Below are 16,664 nucleotides of genomic sequence, written 5' to 3' on the forward strand. Positions count from 1 at the left end.
GGCTAAGTGTTTATTTAAAACTGTAAATAAACTTAACACTTATTTAAATTAACCACTATATGATACAAATGATGCCATGACACTGCCATGATGCCAGGCTGTTGCTATGTGGTTGCTATGGTATGATGTGTCTTGGGTCCCTGCCTTAAGTCTACCTCATTAACATAACTATAATTATAATACAACATTATTCATCATAATTATAATATAAATTACTATTATTATTTTAAGGACTTTGTAGTTGAAAATACTATAGAAATATATTATTGGTAGAATGAATGATTTAATGACTCTTAAATACAGTCACTTGTATTGTCCCTGAATGAATCTGTGTTTCAAAACAAATCAGTTCAAACAATGATGATTCCAATGACTCGCTCATAAATACAGTGTTTCTGAAAAAATCGGTTTAATGAATGATTCAATGACTCACTCATAAATACAGTGTTTCTGAACAAATCGGTTTAATGAATGATTCAATGACTCACTCATAAATACATTGTTTCTGAACAAATCAGTTGAATGAATGATTCAATGACTCACTCATAAATACAGTGTTTCTGAAAAAATCGGTTTAATGAATGATTCAATGACTCACTCATAAATACAGTGTTTCTGAAAAAAATCGGTTTAATGAATGATTCAATGACTCACTCATAAATACAGTGTTTCTGAAAAAATCGGTTTAATGAATGATTCAATGACTCACTCATAAATACAGTGTTTCTGAACAAATCAGTTGAATGAATGATTCAATGACTCACTCATAAATACAGTGTTTCTGAACAAATCGGTGTAATGAATGATTCAATGACTCACTCATAAATACAGTGTTTCTGGAAAAATCGGTTTAATGAATGATTCAATGACTCACTCATAAATACAGTGTTTCTGAACAAATCGGTTTAATGAATGATTCAATGACTCACTCATAAAAACAGTGTTTCTGAACAAATCGGTTTAATGAATGATTCAATGACTCACTCATATACACAAGTGGTCGGAAACGAGGGAGGTATAATCACAGAAGCGTGCACCTCAGGTCAGATGAATGGATTGTTGGATTAAAATATCACAATAATTTAAATCATCAAAATAACTAAAATATCACACTTATAGTATTTATAGCACCTAACTTAACAAAACAGGCTGTGACTGAGGAAAGATTGCCTCAAAATGTGCGTCCATATGCAAGTTCTGAAACATTTATATACACACCTTTTTAGCTATTGTCATGTGACAGCGATTATCCCTCCGCGTGCTAATGTTGGCACACGTGCCATAGCATGCCGACCCTCGATATATACAGAAACTTGTATCATTCATGAATGAATCAGTGTTTTTGAACGAGTCAGTTGAGTGAATGATTCATTGACTCGTTCAAAGACCAACTTCTGTAGAAAGAGTCACTGAAAAATGGGAAAATATCAACAGAATAAATCATACATATAAATACACAAATATACACGCTTACCTGTATGTGTCCTCTGATGTGCCTTCAGATGTGAACTCTTGGTGTAGACTTTCCGACACCCGTTGAACTGGCAGCGATGGACCCTCTTCTTGTTCTCTGCCATCTCGCCAGCTCCCATGGTGAAGGTGCCGCCCTGTTCCCCGTCGCTCTGTGCGCCACTGCTGCCATGCTGGGGAGAAAGCGGCACCGGGTGAGCCGTCACCAGCTTGGCGGAGCTCAAGCCCACCTTTCGGGCCACCAGCTTGAGCGTGAGAGTCCCGTCGGGCGAGGCACTAAGTGTGTGGGTGGGTTTGACTAAGTGACGGCCCAGTTCTGGGGATGAGGGAGGTGTTAGGGAGGTTACAGCGTTCAGCTGGGCTGCGTTGACCCCTAAGGTGATGTCTGGAGAGGTCACAGGAGAGGAAGTGGTGGAGATGGTTTCTTTGCGTGGAGTGAGGTGAGGAGGAGGAGGACTAGGCGGGTTGTTAAGGCTGGGAAGGAGGGGGTCTAACAGGTCTTCATCACCGTCTTCCTTCATGAAGGAGGGGGTGAGGAGGCCATCCAGTTCTTCGTCGAAAAGGTCAGACAGCCGTTTGGGTTCTGTCTGCAGATAGCGCTCCAACTCCAAGCATGTCTGTGGAAAGAGATTTAGGCATTTTATCGACCTGAACACTTTAAATGATTTTCCTTTCTTGTACACAGAATCACACCCACACATCATGATATAGCGTGAAATCAGCATGTGCTTTAGTTAGGATGTAGATTCCTCCATAACGTACGAGTGGACACTGTTTAGATGTAAACTGTTAGAGTTTATACTAAATAACTATTCCTAAAATAAGAAATTATAAAAATGCACACAATGGGATCAACTATACTCTTGCATAAATTGTCCACTTTTCTGTAAAAAACATAAAAAAAAGCAACATTTGTTTACATAAATCATTTGTAAAAGCTTTAGATTACATAAGAATGTGTGCCAATTAGGCCTCTTCATCATAGTCATGCTTTAGGACACTAGTAATATGTCTTTAATACTGAAAGCATTTTATCTTGATCTTCCTGAGATACATTAAAATGCAATTGCTACATGACACCAGATAGGCCAATTCTTTTTTTTACGCTTTGTTTGTACCAATTAATCACCTTAAGCAAGTAAATGAAAGATAAAATCATTCAGGTTAATCTACCTCATTAGCGCTGCATGTACAGTAATGTGATTTTCTCTTTTTCTTTCAGACTCAGACTAACCCCTTTCTGGACCGTTAACTGGGTACTGAGACTGCTACTGCATATCATTTGCTTCAGCAGGTCTTCAGGAATAGATGGTTACACTGTGATTGATTACACAGGCTAGACTGGAGCTGAAGAAACAGACCTGGCCTGAATTGCTTGTTAGAGCGCTTTATGTGGAGCAAAATGGCTCTTCAAACAGAAGGAGAGAGAAAGAGAGAGCGATAGAAAGAGCCATCAGACTTGGATTCTTTCATTTTGGAAGGGTTTTATACTTCAGACTAAAGAATTGTGCGCAAAAAATCAACGTCAACACAATATGATTCAAAGGTAACTCGTAAGCCACTACAACTCCCTTAAGATGTTTCAAGCGGCCATATAACGGACAACAGTTTTTACTATGTTTTGAGATTAAATAACACAAATATGATATGACAATCGGGTAAAGCCCACGTCAGACTGTGCATCATCAACTAACATGCAGTCTTTTATGACCGTATGATATATTTTTAGCATTTCAGCATTACATTTATGTATGTTTTAAAGGTGTCGTAGCAAAAACAGTTGGAATCTAGAAAATGGTCATAAAATACTTAAAAATAAAACTAATTATTTAAATCCGACCAACCAACCAACCAACAAAAATAATAAGTAAATTAATATATATATATATATATATATACACATATATATATATTTTTTTTTCGTGAATATTAGAAATAATAAAGTTGGAAGCAGGAAAATTGTCATGCAATACAAAAAAAAATAAAAAATAATAATTAAACTTTAAACTAATAATTAAATAAAAAAAAATAATAAAAAATTGTGAATATTAGAAATAATAAAGTTGGAGGCTGGGAAATGGTGATAGAATACTAAGTTACAATAATAATAAGTTACAATAATAATACTAATTTGTAAATAAATCAATTAATAGTTTTATTTGACAAAAATTCAGAGGTTTGTAAATGGCCTTGCAATACTTAATTTAAAAACAAATCTTACTAATGATTTAATTCCAACAAACAATCAAACAAAAAATTAAAACATTCATATTTTTTGAATATAATGAAATAGTTTTGTAAAAAAAAAAAAAAAAAAAAAAAAACCTTACTAATAATTCCAAACAAATGAATAAATTAATTGTGAATATTAGAAATAAAGTTGGAGTCTGGGAAATAGTGATGCAATTCTAAGTTACAATAATAATCATAATTTGTAAATAAATAAAACAAATTTCTTTGAATATTGGAAATAATAAAATGCTGCAAAGAGTATAATATTTCTCCTTTAAAATATTTTTTTTTTGCACAGCGAGCTATTTGAGCGGGAGCAATAGTGTCAAGCTTTTATTTTCTGAAATGTTTCTCATAACATGACCCAAACCTTTTACAAAATGATAAAGAACAGTAACCTATCATCTCAGACAAACTGGCCTCCAGCTATAAATGTCTCGCTTGAATCTCTGGCATCAAACATGACGGTGGCTCAGCGCAGCCTCTGTTGCTAGGCGATATTGTTTGCTTGTCATTTTACGAAAGGAGCGTCTGCCGTTTTTTTTTTTCTTCCCCTCAGCGTTAAAAGCATTTTAATGTCTGCGCTGAACTCCAGGGTTTCAGAAGTCAGGTAAACAGAGCATAGCTGAACTGATATTACCCGAGACCGAGACGTCACCCGGAATATCTAAACAGGACAGAAACCGCTATAGCTAGAAGATACAGATCTTCACAGAACCATCTCAGAGCAATCTGCTAAAAGGAATCATTTCACTCAAAACAAATATTTGCATCTCAAAAAATCTGCTGTTTTCTCTTCGCCGAAAACACACAGGGTTTCTCGCTGCGCCCTGAACTGATGGGTAATTAGTCACTTAAATGAAGCAGTAAAGATACCGTCTCCGTTCAGTGAAAGCGCTGATGGGTGCGTGCATCTCTGTGCATGTTTCCAAGATCAACCAATGACATTTAAAAGCCTGAACTCAGCAGGCCGGCAGCGGTCCGCTCTGTACGGGCCCTTTGGAAGCACGCCGACACGGGAGGGATTGATTTTCTAACGTGCTGTAGGGCTCTGGTGGTCTGGCGTGTCATGCCTGCATGCTGTCGAACCGTCACACGTATGACAGGAACACGGGCACGCTGGGTTCGAGGGGAGTTCGCCTGAGAAAGGGCAGACGTGTGCATGTGTGTGTCGGGGAAAAAGAGCCAGGAACATTTTGAAGGTGAGGCGTTTGGGAGTCGAGGAGAGCATGTTTTTTTTTTCTTATCGCTCTTTGGCTTTTCTCCGTCTCGCCACTTTCCTCCTCGCCCCTCCTCCCGCAGGCCCTGAGGAAGTGACATTCAGGGGATATTGTTACTTAAAATGGCAGCAAATTCAATGCGTCCAGTGCCGCCTGGGTCGCTTTGGGCCGTGTGATTTAGTGGTGCGGCAGACTGGATGCCAACCGACGCCGTAAAAGCAACTCGGCGGATTTGCGAATCTCAGACAATTTGGATGTTTAATCAAAACTGATCGCAACTCGACGCCCCAGTTTTGCCATAAAATAGGCAATAAAAAGGCAGAGCGTCGCTCAGTTGGATAACAGATGGCTTGAATTTCGTGTTGTAGTCCCTGTGTGGGTCACATTTGATCTGTGAGAGACTGTGACATAAAACAAACCTCAAGTCCCAAGTCAAGGTCAGTCGTCGACTTCCTGGCGTTTCATTGCAGTCAGAATGCCAAGCTATTTGATATTCATCAGGCTGATGTGTGTGAATTAGTATGCACTGATAGAGTGCCAGCCATAGTTTTCATCTGCACAAAACAATTCGATAAAACACCATCACATAAACTTCCTAAAAACAATGTTTTGTCCAAATTGGATGAGATTCATTCAAAGCAGTTGTGCAATAGCAGATACACACAACCTGGTCATTTTATACAGTCAACAGTTATTACTTGGATACATTTTTTGATGATTATTGTTATTATAAATATTATTAATCACAAATTATTATTATTATTATTAATAATAATAATAATAATAACATCAATATAATAACAAAAATTATAAATATGAATATTATGAATATAATAATAATAATAATAATAATAATATTATTATTATTATTAGTAGTAGTAGTACATTCATATAATAATAATAATTATTATTATTATTGTAAATATTAATATTATTATGAATAGTATTAATAACATGTTAGTAGTAGCCTATATAATTCATATAATTAATAATAATAATAATAATTATAATTATAATAATAATTAAAATAAATAACATAATTGATAAAATAACAAAATAACAAAAACAACAATTATAAATATTAATATTTTTATGATTATTAACAATATAATAACAATAATAATAATAATAATAATAATAAGGGGATGTTTTTATAATAAATTAAAACATTTGGGGAATATTGGAGGGGAAAAATGCAAAAGAAAAGTGTACAAGTTCTCTATTAAAAACATTTGAGAATCAGATAAGATTTAGTTCTGTCACATGAGTCAATAACTCACAGCCTTGAGTAATTCTATTCTTTCTCACAACTAAATTTTAATTTGTTGGCCCAGTTGGTTAGAATTGCTCCACACATTCTTCGGTAAAAAAAAGAAAACAAGCAACAAAACACTAGACAGCCATAAACATGTCTCAGACGCCTGAGTTCCATTTCCACTTGACATGCTGTCTTAAAAATGCTACATTGAAAGCACAAGATGCTTATAAAAATGGCAAGATGTGATGCAATGGTAAAAAAACGTTGTTCTGATGCATATGTACATTGACAGGCAATTTAAAAATAGCTCAGGCAAAACTCTATCGTTCTACCCTCAGCTGATTGATTTTGAGTATTTAAGCAGTCAGAATGAACATCCCTAGTGACAACCACTACTAATGACAAAAACATCACCACATAAACACACATACACACACACCATCTAAACCCAAAGAAACCCTTTCTTCCTAAGAAACCTGATTGCTCCAAATACCTTTTGATCGCCTGTGATTTGTTTCAGCGTTTGCTTTACAACGCACAACTTGCTGTGCCTAGTTAGGATATTAGTATACAAAAATAGTACACAAAATGTCACTGGGTGCAGAAACCGAGCGAGTGAAGCCCTCCTGCCGGCATCTCGCACCACGTCGTGGAATGAGCGACTGTCAAACATCGAGAGGTTGGAACTGATAAAGTGAGTCATCGGTGACGTGCCCCGCAGCGAGCGCAGCTGAGGATGCGAGAGCGAGAAACACAAGGCCCTTCGCTGTCAGTCACGTAGGTGCCTTTTTTTGGAAGCCTGTCCATCGGAGCCGATTTGTGACCCGTTCCTCGCCGCGGGTTTGGCGGCGATCTATCATCTGTAAAATGACGAACCTGGCTCGCGATCGGGTGTTATGGCAGCGATGTTGACACGTCTGTCTCTCATAGTCCAACCCGCTGTGCAATTATCTTTTCTGCATCTGTGCACCTGTGACAACATGTCACTTCCTCTTGCATCTCAGCACACCCTCTAGCCATCGAAACCATCACAACGCCACCATATATCTGGCATAAGCCGAGCAACGGGTGAGCGCAATATAAGACCGGCTATCGCTTGCACTATATTAAGTTTAATATAGGATAATCTGATTTGAGAAAGGAGTCGGAGATACCCTCATACAATCTTCCCCTCGCACCATGACGCTCAGCGGGGACACCGCCATGCGGCGCGCCAATTAACATCCAAGCACTGCCTCCCTCAAGCAGACAGAGCTAATAAAACAAGCTGGTTATAAAAATGAATGAGGAGCCCGTGGAAGAGAAGCACTACGATATCCAGACCAAATGCAAACAGCTGTTAAGCAAGTTGACAGAGAAATGCTCTATTAATTTTTGGGAGATGATTTAGCATCAGCTGTCCCCAGCTAAAGGCCGGCGGCGGCGGAGAGGCAACCGGCTCTCCGAAAACAGGGGAACTGGGGTTATTTGTCAGGTCAGGTTGTTGAATGCTGTCCTATTACATTTGTCAAAAGGTCTGAAAAGGGAAAATGTGCTTGCAGAAAATAATTGTTTCTCAGCGGCTGGATAACTGCATTTTCAATTTCAAGAAAAGAAGGATCGTTTTGCTGCTCGGGATACGTGATGTTTCCATATTGACCTCCGTTGGGTGAACTAACACTCTAAAAAGACAAAGAGCGACATTTCAGACTGCAGAATGTGACATTGTCTCATGAACTGTGTTTGGCAGTCTGATGAAAAGAAAAAAGCACTTGATACTGGTCAATTCACTTCTGTATGGGATACAGTATTGAAGTGGTGCAGGTATGACTTTGCCGCTGGTTCCTTCAAGATTTTCCTATGGGGATTTATAATGGGGTTTATGAGTAAAATAAAGCCTGTGGTAAACATAACTTGACGATACTTTACTTCAAAATAACATAACTGCTTCATAATTGTCGCTTTTCACTATGGGTGTGTGTAATTTACGTTGTGTAGAACAAATCGTCAAAGTACAGTCAAGTTATGTTTACCACAGGCCAAATTAGACTTCCGGGTTCTGACGTCAAACCTGCACCATTCTATTCACTTATAGATTTCTAAAGGTTAAACCAGTAGGTGGCGACACATTACTGTTTAAGATTAAATCGAGTCATTTCCTCAAACTATTAATTCAAAAACATTCAAAAATACAGTGACTGTCTTTTATTTGATCAAAATTGTATTTAATAAGGCTGCATTTATTTGATCAAAAACACAGTAAAAACTGTAACACTGAAATTATTTATCATTAATGTGTTCTTTGCCGCGTGATATTTTTATAGTGTTCTTCGCCGCTTGATATTTTTTTATATATATATATTTTCAGGATTATTTGATTAATAAAGTTGCAGCATTTATTTGAAACGTAACATTATGAATTTCTTTACTCTCACCTTTGAATAATTTAAAGAGCCTAGCTGAATAAACATGAACCGTTTTTTTTTTTTTTACCCCTTAACCCAAACTTTTGAATGGTAGCATGGTTTCCACCAATTTTTTTCCAGAATTTAGAATTTAAAAGAATGATTTCTGAAGGATCATGTGACACTAAAGACTGGAGTAATGATGCTGAAAATTCCGCCTTTGCCATTATATTTTAAAATATATTACAATAGAAAGTTATTTTAAATCGTAATAAATATTTCGCAATATTATTACTGCATTTTTTCATCAAATAAAAATGCAGCCTTGGTGAACAGAAGAGACTTTTTTTCAAAAGAATACAAATATTCCAAAGGCATACGTCATTCCTCACTGCAAATGCTAAAAAATGATTAATGCAAATAGTATTTCTTGCCATTCTGACCATACCAACTGTCTGATGTACTGCTGGCAAAACACATGCAAGCTGATTAGCCATCTGACATAACAAAGAAACCCTTCCAAAAGGCTTTTTAAAGACCAGGCACTGTTAGATATACACCGACTGCAGCTATCCACTTACGCCAATGACACCCCCCTGACGGATGGGCTTAGAAGTGAAACTCATCCAGCCTGTTCTCTGATCAGTCATTGATCTGTAATGTAATGCTTGGGCTAAGGGGAGAGGGGACCACAAATGACCACCTGCCAGTGCTTTGATTCAGGAAGGGACTGGCCAGCTGGCGGCACCCTGAGACACAATCCCCCTTCAGGCCGCGGTCGATCGATAGGACGGGGGGAATGATGGGGCCATGTGTGATCTCATCAACAGTGGCCCTCAAAACTTGCCCTGCCTTCCATTTACAGCCTCGCCAGGCAGAGCCTAAAAATAACCTACATCTCATCTGCAGGAAGCTTGCAGACACACACGTTCACACCGTCTCGGGCATACACGACCGGCGAGATGCAAGACCCAGACGACTTGGGCTCAAACTGCTAAGAAGACTTTATAGTGGGTTAAAAGCATTTACATGACCATGATACTAAACGTAAACAGATTCAGGCCTGAAACAATCTCAAATTCATTGTTATTGTGTTTTTATAATATTTTTCATGGATGCATTTTAGCAAGTCTTTTTTATCCAAAGCAACTTACATTGAATTCAAAGTACACATTTCTATCAGTCCTTGCATTCCCTGAGAATTGAACCCATGACCTTGCCGTTGCTCTGTTTGAGGAAGAATATAATACACATTGATGAGCTAAAACATTATGACCGGTCAGAGGTGAAGTGAATATCGTTGATCATCTCCAAACAATGCCACATATTAAAGTCTAAGTAGATTAGACAGTAAGCAAACAACCAGTTCTCATAATCAATGTGTTGGATGCAGGAGAAATAGGCAGGAATAAAGATCTGACCGACTTTGACAAGGGTAAAATTGTTATGGCAAGGTGACTGGGTCAGAGTATCTCTGAAACGGCAAGGTTTGTGGGTTGTTCCCGGTCAGCAGTGGTGAGAATTTACCAACAGTGGTTCGAGGAGGGACAAAGCACAAACCGGCGACAGGGTGTTGGGCGCCCAAGGATAATCGATGCACGAGGGCAATGAAGGCTATCCCGTCTGGTCCGAGCCAACAGACGTTGTGCGCCATTTACCTAGGGAAGTAATCGCATCAGAATGCACTGTGGGACAATGACAAGCTAGTGGAGGAAGTGTGACGCTCTGAGCAATGGTCTTTTGGGAAACCCTAAGCCTGGCCATTCATGTGGATGCAAATTTGACACGTGCCACCGACCAGAGCAGGTACACCCCTTCATGACAATGGTGTTCCCTAGTGGCCTCTTTCAGCAGAATAATGCACCCTGCCAAACTGCACACATTGTTCAGGAATGGCTTGAGGAACATGATGAAGAGTTCAAGTTTTTGTTCTGGCCTCCAAATTCCCCAGATCTCAATCCAATTGATCCACGGCGGCACTCTCCATTATTTTCTTTTCCATTAAATCAAAGTATTTAGGTTGTTGATTGTAGAAGAGAGGGTCATGTGTGCAGTAACACCATTTACAGCAACTTTGAAACAGAAATTGCTATAGCTATACCACCACTAATGCATGCAAGATAAGACTCGGCACTTTTAGGCCTGGTTTCACAGACAGGGCTTAGATTGAGTCGGGATTAGGCCTTAGTTCAATTAGGACATTTCAGTAGCTTTTATAAACATGCCTTAGTGGTGTACACGTTACTGGTTGAGTACAAAACAATGGCAGCTGTTTTTTTTTAAGATATGCCAGTGCAAGTTGTTTTCAGTTAAAAAAAGCTTTTTAGTCTGGGACTAGGCTTAAACCTTGTCTGGTAAACTGGGTGCAGATGTGTTAGCCAAGGCTCTGCATTTGTGTACTCGAGTATGTTTCTTGTCTTGCTTGTCAATGTAAACCTCAAATTAACAAGAAACATATATATATTACCCAGAGTAGTTTCTAAGCATCCTAGCTGACATTTTCAAAGAAATGACATTGATCTAAAGTGTGCGACACATTATCGGAGTGCGGCCGTTAGCTGAATGTAGGCTAATGCCTCCTGACACCTTTAAGTAACCATAAAGGCAAAGCTGGCACTCGTGAAATGGATCCTGAAGAGCCCTGTTGACATAAGCATTAATAGGAGCGTGTGCAGTGAGGAACAAAACAATGGCCTCCACTAAAGATGTAATGGTTTGTCATCTCCTTGTTGATATATGGACCTGTCCTTTTCCAAACATAGCAAACGGCGCCATCACATATAACAGGAGCAGGAAGATAATGGCTTAATTATGCAAGTGCTTATCAAGGTACCTTCGCAAACAGAATATTTTCAGTTCCAAGTTTTAGTAGAGATGCTTGCCGCAGCTCGTTTAAAGGTGCTAAAGGTACAGAGTAGCGTGCATTTTGGGCCTGATAAACCGGTCGCCGGCAATATAGCAGATATGACATAACGCCAATTAAGAAATCACACTCTCACACAAAGCATGCTGGCACATTTTTACAAGCCGGAGGCAAATGAAGCGCTCCGAGTGTTCCTGTCCCTCCTGAGCTGTAGCGCTAATCTTATGCTCGCACTTAAGGGGGAAAGGCAATGTAATTAGCAATAAACCAGCCTTCTGATGTGTGTGGATCAATCAGCACTAGACCATTTAAAGCTAGTTTTACTGTGGGAGGAAGGAAGCACTTGCAAAGAATGTGCCCTGTCCTGTGTATAATGTGACTACTGCAAGCTAAACCAGTGTTTACTACAGCGTGTTGTTTTTCCAACAGCATATACTTTTTAAAAATATAAATAATAAAAATTTAAATTATATATATATATATATATATAAATATAAATATAGTTCTAATACACTGTACAAATACTATATATATATATATATATATATATACATACACACACTTGTAAATAATTAAACTTTAATAATATAATAATATTTATAATTTCACATCTAACATAACTTATATACGAATACCACATAAAAATATGAATATAAATGTATAAATGTTCATTTTGATGTTCTAATGGATGCGTTTTGTCCAAGAATCAGACTACACTGGTAGTGCTGTGTTTCTGATTCACTAAAAAGAACTGGCTCATAAGAATCACTTGTTCATGAATCAGACTACATTGGTCACATGTTTCTGATTCACTACTAAGAACCCGCTCCGAGTCATTTGAGACTGTGACTTGGGCTGCGTCCAACATTTTAAAGATGCTGCCTTCGGAGGATGCACTCCAAGGCAGGAAGGAATCAAGGCACGTCCGAATCCAATGCTTTTTCCCTTCCCGTCTCCTGAGATACCTTCATCCGATGGATTTTTGAAGGCAGCATAGATGTATCCTTCGCTGTCTTTGATATCCCACAATCCTGTGCTTTCCATTCGGTGACAGTTGAGTTAAAAAATAAAGATGGTGTCTGAAAGTTGCAGATGGTGGTCTGATTGTGTGTAAATGTACGTATTTGACCAAAGGTTTCCACTTCTGATGTAATTTCTAGCGAGAAATGACTATTGTAGTAATTAAATACTTGATTAGTTATCACCAAAGCTCACTCTGTTTTGCTGTAGATCATTAAACCGTTGCACTGCCTCAGAAATCTGCCTCAGAGGCGCCTTTGTGCTCAAACACTGCCTACAAAATCACTGCCCGATAAGGCAGCGAGGCGACAAGTCAAGTTTTCGTATGCAGCCTCTGTGATTTGGGAATCGGTTCATAAGAGTCACTTGTTTGTGAAGTCTCTGTTTAGTCGTGGTCCACTTTGTGCAATGAGCTGTTGATAACTCTGACTGCAAGATCAGCTGATTTCTATGATACCAAGTCAGAGTTAGCGACTTTCCATTGTTTCAGGCAGTTCAGCACAATACAGTAATAGTGCCAATAGTGCTTGTTAAAACCCCCAGGTTAGAGGTCACTGCATGGGTACAGAGCCCCAGTCAGACGCTTCATCAGCAAAACTATGTCAGGCGTGCAATAGCGCTTTGTGCGCTCCGCAACCTAGCACCTCGCCACTGTTCTCTCCACATTCGCTCTATGCGTCAAGGCCTTTGTTACTCTAATTGTCAGAGGGAGTTCATTTGAATATGAATTAGTGTTGACATTTTCCCTTGCAACGATTTGAGTGGAAGCTAAAAGGGAGTAGGCGCCTTGATATCAGCACGTCGTATTAATCCACAAAAATTGTGCGAGGGCTAAATCAGGATTTACAAAAGGACAAACATTAGCGGTGGTGCCTCGAAAAGTCAATCCAATATATTTTTCATTGATTTGAATGCTTGAACCATGCAGCGATGCTTCTTAAAGGAAAATAAAGGACGGGGTGCCAGAGATAATCCGAGCGACAATGCCAGAGCGCGGTACGGGATCCACTATCTAGCTTTAACAGGATTTGGTTGTTTATGTGTTTACGGGTTGCTTACGGGCCGCAGTCTGGCAATGCTAGCTAATCTTTTCAAGATCCACCAATTTTCATTAAAGCACTCATAGAGCATTAAGTCCCAGCGTGAATCCATTGATAGTGGGGGAGTGAAGGGGGTGTTGCTCATTTTAACTGAGGGTTAACAGCTTGTTACCATACAAGGGGCGGGTGTCTGCCCTGAGGATGGGGCGACCTGTTGTGGCACGAGGCAGCGGGCCTAATCCTCATAATGAGAGCCACAAAGACAAAAGCATTAAAGCATGGAGGAAAATAGGGATAATGGGTAAAAAAAATAAAAAAAACACATACAACGACATTGCTTAATGAGCTAAATGGAAATATTTTTCAGAATACTTGATGTGTCGATCTATGACCACAAGTCTCCGCTTTAACAATGTAAACAACATCACGTTTCCACCCAATTTTCTTGAACTGCATTCTATGATCGGAGACGGCATGTAGTGCAGTGCGTTTTGCATGTGGTTATTATTAGGGATGGGAAATATTAAGAAAAATTCAAATTTCTCCTAATAATTCTGGTTCCTTAATGGTTCCATCAATGCAATTTCACTACCAAATGAAATAATTTCAATAAATACATTAAATATAAATAAAAAAATTATTCTCGAAAAACATGTACACACTTTTTAACGTCTATGGAGAGGTGGCCAAACAAAATGTCATTATTTTTTATAAAGTATTACGGAAAAAAAAAGGAAAAAAAAAGAAGGTAATAATACTTTTTCATGCTTTTAATACACTGTAAAAAAATATTTTTCGGGGTTGTCAATAAAAAAAGTATGTTTCACAAGAATATATGAGTCTTTCTACTTAATTAAGTGTTTCTTGCATTTATTTGTGAAATTTCCTTGCAATTTCTGAGTGAAAATTGTTTCAGAGTAATAAACCCTACACCAATTTTTTTCAGAGTACAAAAAAAGTATTTGATTTGACTCAAGTCATTTTCTCTCATTTGACATCAAGTTGCGTTTTATCAGCATCGTACGGCTTCTAGGCCGCCTTCTCATTAAATATGGTCAAATTGGTCAACCACTAGTCATTTTCTGATCGTATCATTTCTAACACTTGTCCCATAAAGGCAAAATACCCGTAAAAATAAATAAATGATTGTACACCAGAGATCTACATATCTTACCTGCAAGTCAGTACGCTTCTCAAACCCATTCGTATTAACTGTGTAGTCCAAATTTCAAGTGAGAAATTGACAACTGCACACATCAGCATGAACCATGGTACCATCATGAAGATTCTCCCTGGTGTCCTACTCTCTCCTCCTTTTGATTTGCATTACAAAGGGCAGGATCAAAGGGCTCAGGTTGGGTAAGCTGGCAGTGAACATCCCTCTACAGCGAGCCATTGTGTTGTTATGCAGCGCACATTCGACACAGTGCAACAGGCCTGGTGTGGGGAAATTCCCAGTGCGGCTCGGATGAATCCGATGCAGCTTTTAGTTTTGGCCAGTTTCTGACCAAAAGACACAGGATTTTTGGGGTGTAATGTGGTGATTGCGCAAAATTCTTTGGTGGTGTGCTTGCATGCAAGTTATAAACATTGAATAGGTGATTTCACACATCCACATGCCTTTTTTAAAATTAAATTAGGCTAACAGTATTTAACGTGTGAACATGGCAAATGTTTTATATTGATATGTAAATTGTATGTAATATTGCACTTTGTGTCTGACATTCCCAACCATTTTCTTACGCTAGACTCTACAACTGGCCTTGTGGGATTTGAACATGTTCTTAATACCACGGTATCTACAAGTCTTAAGCTAGTCCCAGACTAAAATGCATGTTTGAGCTGTTTTAACTGTAAGCAACTTGCACTGACATATCTTAAAATATGTCAGTGTCATTGTTTTGTCTCAAGATGCACACCAGTAAAGTTTTACTCTAAGGCACATTTATAAAAGCTACTTAAATATCCTAATTGAACTTAGGCATAATCCTGCGTGCAGTGATCCAGATGTGTAATTTCTAGTGAAACTCGCCATATTTAGGGCAATCTGAGATCAGCTGATTAACACAAATCTATCAAATGTCTAAATCTACTGACATCCTTGACATTAAAACGTTTTCTGTTTTCAAAGCATCAATGAGAGCATCTTCATACTTATATACCTTACCACCTTTATCCTCAGTATAACATTATTTTGATCTATCACACACCGCCTACAGGGTGGAAGTGTTGTCGTAGTTAAACTCACTACCGTTGACACACACACACACGCACATGCAATGGCATAAAAAAAACAAATCCGCTGAGCCAACCGCAAGCGGACGCACACCTCAAGGAAGCGCAGAGCTGCCGTTTTCATATTCCCTCCATCTCAGGGAAGTGCGACAGCCCCCGCCTTCCTTTCCATGGTGAGTTCATTGAGTTCAGTCCATTAAGGCAGAGCCGCTATAGCCTACTTACTGTGGCCATTTTGAGTTATCGCAAATAATTTACAGCCAAGTTTTGCATTGTCTTCAGAGTGGACTGAGGATGCAAGATGGATTCCAGACATTTCGAAACTCCCACTCTTGGACCCGTTTACTCATGCTGACCGTTCTCTGTTCCTGTATGCGATTAACATGCCAGTTAATAGAGGACAGTGAGTCATGCTTTCGGATGGCAACTCTAGCCTATTGTTCTCGAGGCACGTGGGTACTGTTTCAACCTCCACGGAATGAATATGAGAGTCCGAGCCAAGAGTGAAAGCGAAACCTTGGGATTTGAGTCGGGGAGGACGATCTTTTCACACCTGCTTGAGTTTGCGGACCCACATCTGCTGTGATTCAAATGACTCATAATTGGATTAATTAGAAGTAGATAATTAAATACCAAAAAGCCCTGAGCACAAAAGCCTTTAAAGAGAGCAGGAGAAATAGATACTGTGTGTTTTGACGTATAACGCTTTTAAAGATATCTGCATGTTCAAACACAGAAATAAATGAAAGAATAACAACAACAACAACAACGTTTGATTTCAAATGAACATGGCACAGGCTCTAAACATATGTAAATGACTACACAAACCAACTTAAAGATGGTCTCATTTCAACTATTACTCACTCCCACAGGTATTTCTAGCAATGCATCCCAAAATAACTTCCGACCCAAATAGCTCTCCCATGCTAAAACAAAGACAAA

The 16,664-nt window shown here is 38.7% G+C and overlaps 1 protein-coding gene across 1 annotated transcript in view; it reads right to left on the minus strand.

Annotated features, from left to right (window-relative positions):
* klf7a (Kruppel like factor 7a) overlaps nucleotides 1-16,664 on the minus strand; it is a 40,676-nt gene that overhangs the window by 14,559 nt on the left and 9,453 nt on the right. Inside the window, exon 2 of the mRNA XM_084390469.1 lies at nucleotides 1,475-2,087. Within this exon, the coding sequence (XP_084246595.1) occupies nucleotides 1,475-2,087 (613 nt within the window). The remainder of the gene's footprint in view (nucleotides 1-1,474; nucleotides 2,088-16,664) is intronic.

This window comes from Rutilus rutilus (assembly GCF_951802725.1).
Source record: "Rutilus rutilus genome assembly, chromosome: 2".
NCBI classification, from domain to species: domain Eukaryota; kingdom Metazoa; phylum Chordata; class Actinopteri; order Cypriniformes; family Leuciscidae; genus Rutilus; species Rutilus rutilus.